At 30.2% G+C, this 8,394-nt stretch overlaps 1 protein-coding gene across 1 annotated transcript; it reads right to left on the minus strand.

The window, feature by feature from the left end:
- Positions 1 to 342: 342 nt before the first annotated feature.
- On the minus strand, positions 343 to 7,434 carry LOC148271193 (parkin coregulated gene protein homolog). Its single transcript, XM_088241722.1, has 5 exons — positions 7,210 to 7,434; positions 6,025 to 6,333; positions 5,034 to 5,205; positions 2,482 to 2,631; positions 343 to 706 (listed from the first exon to the last, which is right to left on the minus strand). Exons 2-5 carry the CDS (start codon positions 6,310 to 6,312, stop codon positions 558 to 560), a joined length of 759 nt encoding a protein of 252 aa, XP_088097848.1. The 5' UTR covers positions 6,313 to 6,333; positions 7,210 to 7,434; the 3' UTR covers positions 343 to 557.
- Between the last annotated feature and the right edge of the window lie 960 nt (positions 7,435 to 8,394).

An 8,394-nucleotide genomic window follows, 5' to 3' on the forward strand; every position in this document is an offset into this window, starting at 1 on the left:
TGCATCAAGTAGTGGATAGGGTACCTATTGCGTTTGTAATCCGATTGCAGCAAGTGTGTATATATATTATGTTGCATAATTCAATACTCTGACTTATTTGCAAGTTTAAAAACGGACCGCTTCCTGAGTACATGTCAGAAAATGTATAATGCATTAAGGATATTCACAAGAATATGATTAGAAATGGAGATGATTTCAGGCTTCCTAAGGTGAGAATGACCGAAACTCAAAACAAAATTATAAAGTTAAATTAAAAAATTGCATTTAAGATTTCAGTAGAAACAAACTAAAAAGTAACAAACTAAATCAAATAACAAAGAAAATTGCAAATCGTTTTTATAATTTTTATTCAGTAAAACGTGTACATATATATTTGTATAAAATGAAAATTTTGAGATAAAAAATCTTTAAATTTACCTATGAAACATTTCATGTCATTTTCTATTTAATTGAGTATTTGATTCATTATTTTCACGTTTTATGCGTTGCACGTGCTTACTAGTTTTTAAATCGTGGTAATTATCTTGAATTTTTTATGAATATAAAAAAATATTAAATTAGTTTTGAACGCATGACTCATACGTTGGAACCATATACTTTATATTAATAAACGCATCTTCTCCGCCGTACCTTTCTAAAATTTGTAAGGTGTCTTCAATCATACTCCCAATATTTTCGGTTCGATCGACTCCAGCACCCAGATTAGCTAAAAGATTTAACAAATATTAGAAAAATACTGAAAATAGACAAGCAGACACAAGGTACACAATGCGTTATATATATTATTTATGAGTTTTATATTTTCTTCTTTTTAAGACAATGAAGTAATGAAGTTGTTTTGAATTTTTTTTTACGAACAATTATTTTTCCATATATTTTATTTTCGCTTTTCAGGAATATGACTTCTCAGTGAGTCTTTGTGTCCGTTCTCTCTCGGATCGCTTTTGCCCGAACGACCATTAGCTTTGACAGCCTTTCATACTCGCCTCGCCTGTTCTCTTCAAAGAATTCTTTCCCAAGTGCAAGTAATTAAATGCTTGTTTGAGCCGACACTTAATAATTTCATGTTTGTGAACCGTAGATACTGGAGCGGCGGAATATAAAGTCTGTAGTGGGCTGAGCCATATTAATAGATAGGTGAGTAAGGAAGACCATACTTGCAAATGGCGAACATGAAGAGATCCAGCCTCGCACCGCGCCGCGGATTATGTACTCGCACATGTGAAAGTAGATATTTATGGAAGAGAGGAGCGTTTAATTGAAAAAAAACACCTTCAGCAAAAACACTCCCTAAATATTTTCTCTTCTCAGAATAAAGTCTCTCGTTTCGAATGGTTTAAGGTTTGTTTTATCATATTGTTAAAGTTTCTGAATACACTTATCTCTCGGGATGTATGTACAAGGAAAAAGCAGTGAAATGTTAACACTTTCTCAGGTGTACAAGTTAATAGAGCATTCTCAAATTCACACGAGACACATATTACGTTTTGGGCGAAGGCAAACAGAGACGTTGTGGAAATTTGACAAGAGAACCTTGAAATTGGAGACAAGGAAGGCTTCGTGAGGCGGAGAACTGCTACCGTGTAAATATGGGAAGAAACATTACAATCATGTCAAATATGAGACAAGTTCAGAAAGGATAAAAATAAGAAATTTTTTTCTATTTTGTACTGCTCGAGTGATAATAATAATTGTCGTCGTCAAATATGCCCTAGAAAAGCAATTTGAATAGAAACGCTGAAAAAAAAGGGATTTCATGTATATTAAAACTAAAGATTCTGTTCAACTTCTTAGCATTCGAAAATAATGATTTCAAAAATTTACTAACTCATGATTTCACAATTGTAGATCATTATGTTGGAGCTTTTAAATATGCCGACTACTCTACCCTATTCAATTATGGCGATTCGACGTATCAACATTAAATTGGGTATTTCATGACAAAGTCATCAATTTTCGGTATCGCACCGGATCTCTAACACCCGTCTATAAACAGGGATTGTGCCATTAATATGGTTTGCAAATAGCCAGGGAGGCATTGTTAGTAACAAGGAAAGCGGCATAATAAATTACTTTAAACAATTTGTTAATTAAATCATGTAATTGAGAGCTAAACGTTCAAAAGTTTCGTGATTTTTATCCTAGATTTTTTTATTTATTGTTTATTCTGTTATAATAACGGTGTTTTGGTACACCTTTGGGGGTTTTGCGTCAAAGGTGAAAATAATGAATAACTTGTCACCGCCGCGTCAAACTGCCGCCAGGCGCTAACGAGTTTCGACATGCCGCGTATTATTATTTATGATCGAAATTCGAGATTTTACGATAGACACAGACACAAACATATATCAGATATTATAAAGACCCCCAACAAAGTTTATGGTATCATAGGTACTAGAAAATACCCTTAAAACAGCATAAACTAAAATGACAAAGAAAAATTGGGATTTTCGTACAAATTTTATAGAAGAGATTTCTTACAGTTCTTTTGCTTGAAGAGATTAAGAATGGGTAATATTTGTCTGTAATATGGAACAAGGGCTTCTCCAACTCGATCACAAGACAGAACCAAGTTCTGTAACGCTTTCAACACGTTTATTATCACATCTTGTCGTTTTGTGTTCAGTGCAGCTGTAAAAATAACAAAATTATATTGACGAAGTTTAAATAAAGACAAAAAACATTTAATAATTTATTAACGGACGTATTATGTCCATTTAACAATAAAAAACAAAAATTTTATATGATATTCATGTACAATTGAAATAAAATACAACTTAAGATACTTAAAGCTAGGACAAAAATAAAATAATAATTACTAACTCAAGACAAGATCTAGTCTATATTTGTGATTGTTTTAATCTAAAAATACTTATGCCAAAAAAGTCCAAATGAGAAGATCATATAGAATACTTGGCATACAAGGGGATTTGCGTTCGTAAGATTCAAGAAAATATTTTAACATAGGGGCATATTTAAATATGAAGGTTTACGTAACCGGGCAATGGGTATAAAGTATTGAAAGTGATTTTCAAAATTCGAACGATGTTCGAGAGTATAACGAAAAATATTTTTGTATCTTCAAATACTTGCAGGCAAAACCGGATTGAGTGCGTAAGAGAGTTTTTTTTTTTTAGAGATATACTAAATAACTTTGTTTTATGAACCAATTTTTATTGACCCAACCGACTAGTTTCCTCAACTAGACGTTGCCTTTTTCACGTTGCTCACGCTTACACACACCTGAACACTTACTTCCAAACAAATACAGACAAACACATCTCTTCACTTAGTCTCATACATATACAAACAAAAACACCCCTTCGTTGAACCACAATTTAATATGCACAATTTTTATTTAGAAACTACGCTGGTCTGTCTTTAAACCTTGTCTTTATTTTGTCATTGAATCATTGTTGACCGTATGATTCTGTTAAATAAATAAATAAATGAATAATGAATCATAATAATCAAAAAAGTTGAATCCAGCACGGGTTTACATTGTTTAGAACGTTACTTTATAAATTATGTTTATATTTGCATTATCGTATAAATATGATCGATAGTAAAAAGAAAGAAAAATTCTGGCTTGGTTTAGGCTTATGAAACAGAAAAACGACAAACACGTTTCTAAAAATATAAACAGTACAAATAAAGTAATATGTAGTTGCCAAAAAAGACCAAGAAAATATGTCACGAAATAAAACCGACTTGTGAGTGTGTAAACGCGGACATAAGGGTAGGCCAATATATATTTTTTTCTAAATTTGAAAATGAAAGGGATTTTAAAAGTTGCCATTTGGATTACTTGAAATGCAAAAATATGAAATAAAAAATTATGACTACTTTTAGCCCTCAACCAGAGCTTAAAGTGGTTAAAAAATATTTTTTTTGCGCTAAACCGGCTGTCATTTCGCATACTCCAATTCAATTCAAGAAAATTAGTCCAATTCAATGTTACAATGTGCATTAAATTAAACCTTGTTCAATAAGCATCTTATGGCGTGAGTTGCACTTTGTTTTGTAATAAATGGGTGGCATTGTTTAATTGAGCCATTGTTTTCGTCAATATTAGCCAGGCCCTCAACGGAGTCAGTTCCGCGGAGTCTAAACTTTTTGCATTTAGGTAGTTTTAAAACGTGTTCAAATTTGTAATGTGTTTAAGTTATATCTTTACTTACATTTTTTTTTGTCAATATAGATAACTAACAAAATATTCACACAGTGATCAACTTTAAACCTCGGTTGAGGGCCAAAAATAGTATGAAATATTTTTATAAATATGATTAATGTAATCGGATCCAAAATGCAATTTTTAGACCACTTTCACTTTGATGTCTAAACATATTAAAAACTTCATACATTATCGGCTCACTCTAGCGGATATGTTGAAAATCAGAATAATAGGCGTGCATGTATAACAAGATACGCATGTATGTACCGGGAATATAGTACGTATAAAAATACAATGTAAAAAAAAATTATATCCTTTTTATTGTAACACAGCGTGATGGTTTTTTGTTTCTTTGAAAATATACCAAAATCTAAAATATAGACAAAAATATTAAATTACTCAGCAAAAAGTTCATCCACCGGGGTCTTGAATATTTAATATTCTCTTTGCCCCAAATAAACAAATTTGGTGGAAAGATAACTGAATCAAAACAAATCTGGCCACTAAATTCCTGTCATAATATTAGGATTAACTTGACTTTATTGAAATAAAACAAAAATCCAATTTATTTAATGAACATGTTTTTAACAATTTAGGTATTTGTTTGTAGTTTAATTTTAGCTCCGTAAATAAAATTTTATAACCAAAATAAAATTCTCTGGTTTTTTCACTTTTTATATAGTCTGGCAAACGAGTTGCAAATGGAAACTCGCGGCCTATACTATATGTATATGTGTTTTATTAACTTAGATAATATAAAATAACACTTTTTTTTTTATTAATACAAAATGCTAGTGGGTAAATTGTATTACAAAATTATAGCACGTAAACTGCATAAATAAATGAAAAATAATCTCACTTTTAATTGGGATAATCAGCTGCGGGACGACAGGAAGGATCTTATTACTGCCATGTCTGATCAAATCCTTAATGCCTTCATTTGCGTAGAACTTGCAAGGAAATCCCATTTCGACTAACCCATCAAAAAACATCGGTAAGTAGTGGTGATAGTCAAGTTTTTCAACAGGTACCTGTAGTGTTAAGAAATAGATAAAAAATATCACTATTATGGAAATCTGATTAAAAACCAAAAATATAAAAAACCATAAAACTCATAACAACATAACATAAAAAACTCATAAACTCAAACTTATTGTTTTTAAAGTACAAAGTCAATATAAATCATTGTATTCATATGTTTGTTTGTGTCAATGATTTATTTTGGCTTTTACATTATTTGTTAATGCGGTTGAAATGACTTAAACGGGATTCAAACATCAAAAAATATTTTTATATGTTTTTCAAAATTTTTTTTTAACGAATTATGGGACACAATGGGTTTTAACGCAATTTAATTTAAGAAAACAAACATTTTCTAGACTGATCTACCAGCATAAGTAATTACTTTATTTTTGTAATATAAGAATTATTTTTAATATACAGTAAGAAAAAATAAAGACAATTATTCTGGTGGTATATGTATCTAACACTTTGTTCTAGGTATCTCATAAAGGGTAAAAATGTCAGTTACATATTTAAAATTTAACAGTAATTTGCAATAAATAACAGCGTAAAATGAATAATATACTATTTTAATCAAGTCTCTAGTCTAAAATTGTACAAGAAACTAAGAGTACGATAGTAATACTTGATTTTTTCTAAAATTAACGAAAAAAGCCATAAAAACCATGTGTGTATAAAGTGAGAGTTTTTTTTTCGCTTTCAGTATTTATACACTTTATGATTTAAAGCATAGCTTTTACTAAAGACAGTATTTTTTCATCAGGAATGATATCAGAACGATACATAGGCATTTAAATTGTTAAAAACAAATAATATCAAATACTTGCCTTCCAACATACGTGCTTGCCAACGTTCTCAATGGATATCGGAAACTCTCCACTCATAAAGGCAATCTTAAATTGGGAGTCTTTGATTGGTTTTGGTTCAAAAATTTCAAATTTTGGTGGAGGAATAACTTTAACATTGCTTTGCAGGGCTTGTATCGTGAAGGCTGGAACCAAACGTCCTGCTGTGGGTCTTTTGGAAGCAGGAGTGCCTGGCAATGGTTTTCTCAAAGAGATCCGAAAATCATTTCCAGTAGTAGATTTTTCATCACACAGGAATTTTTGTACCATCTCAACGGACTTATACTTTTGCTAAAATCAGAAAAAAAATACCATCGATTTTTTATTATACATATTCACAACTGTTACAATAATTCGATGCAAGCAATTGTCCATTTTTTATCAATAAATTTGCACTACTGAAGTCATTGATTTCATCAGCAGGGTGATGGGATTCGTTTTATTTATATTTTTTATTTTATTTTTATTTTTTAAGGAAAAACAACAGTTGTTATATAAAAATACAAAATATGAAAAAAATAGTACATGCATCAAGTTAAAGTTTTTCACAAATATAATGAGTAAACATGTTACACAGTAAAAAGAAAAATAATATATTATCTAAGACATGAGAAAAAAAAAGAGCTCTAAAGAAGGTTAAGGGATGAGGAAAGAGAGTGGAGAAGTGGAAGAGAGGGATTTTCATAATATAGTTGACCAACTCAAAATTTTGATACTGTAATAAAATAAACATAATTAAAGGAACATAAACTTATTACACACTGACAAATGTTTAATTTTCAGTGTTTCAAAAAGTTTTTTTTTTGAAATCACAACATTTTGTATTAAAAATATCAGAATGGGGACAAAGTAATTTAATTTGGAGCAGCTACGATAAATAAACGAGTTTTGAACATATTTTTTTTATATAAATAAATTATTCAAAAAATGAACTTGTCGTGTTGACTTTACGGGACAATTTATTGAAATACGCTCCAAGAGATATGGACTATCGATAAAATTGTTTAAAATTTTGAAGAGGAAAGACATATCAGATTTTAGTAAATACTTTCTTTTTTTCTGGTTATAATACAACTTACAACGATAGTAAAATTATTTAATGGCGGTTTTCTACTGATGAGTATAAGGATTTCTTTTTACTTTCTGTATAAATGCGCATTACGTTACCTGACGTTTAGAATAAAATATACCACAAATTTCACACAGAGAAAGCACAAGTATCCGTTATTCCAGTTAAAATTTAACAGACAAAAAGTGCTCAATACTGCACTCGTCACTTAGAAGAAACTGTTTAAATATATTGTTGCTTCTGACAATATTTACCGAAGTATTAATATGATAAAAAAGACAAATTTGCGTAGTCCGTTATACGCGACGCGAGATTGTTTATTTTGTAAGATGATCGTTGCTATGGAGACGCCATGTTTATCGATTCTCGCGTTTTTATATGTGTAGGTGGCCTGTCAGATTTTAGCTAAGGCTCGGTTACACGTTACACCACACAGCCATATAATGATATGTTTTTGTATTTCTTAAGGTGCTTCCGGGAACCTATTTGACTAATGAAGGGTATTATGACAAGGGATGATAAACATATGGGATACCTAATACCAAGTCATGTATTTCACTTACTTTATTATATTTTCTAATTGTCTACATAGAGATTTCAGCTACAAAATATTTTAATTTGTGAGGTATTTCATATAATATTTTTTTCTGCAAACACTAGCTTGTTATTTATTTAAGTTAAATGGGAACTCGGAATCACAAAATACAAGTACTTAATAAAATGTGCCTAAGATATTAATACATTGTATTAGAATATTGAATATTCTTTATAATACAACTGTATAATTTATCATGTTTTTACTTAAACGGATCAGAAACGAGTCAAACATTTAAATTAAATAAAAACATTAAATAATCGTTTAATTTACAATGAGTATACTTATATAGTAGCATAACTCAATGTTAACCAATATTTTTTTCTTTTCAATAATTTTAGACATCATCTTTGAAATAATTAATGTCCTTATTTAAGTAAATTAAAGCATCAAGATATGTTAAGTAGGTACCAAATACTGTCGAAAAACATAGTAAAACGACAATATTGATTATTAATAAGAATAGTCCAGAAACCGCAAACGCGCATCGAACAGAAGGCGACTAAACTACTATTAAGGAAGTAGTTTTACGTTTTGACCCATTCGTTTCTTTGTAGACGTCGCTCAGTACCCAACTCTTGATTTGAATTCAACTATGGTGTGTTGTGTCGCTTTGAAGTGTAGAAATACTGCTGGGATATTAAAAAACAGGATGAGATCATATTTCATGGGTAAGTAGCAAATGCTT

This window comes from Micrasema longulum, unplaced genomic scaffold, assembly GCF_059751315.1.
Source record: "Micrasema longulum isolate JH-2025_06_02 unplaced genomic scaffold, ASM5975131v1 h1tg003033l, whole genome shotgun sequence".
Classification (NCBI taxonomy): domain Eukaryota; kingdom Metazoa; phylum Arthropoda; class Insecta; order Trichoptera; family Brachycentridae; genus Micrasema; species Micrasema longulum.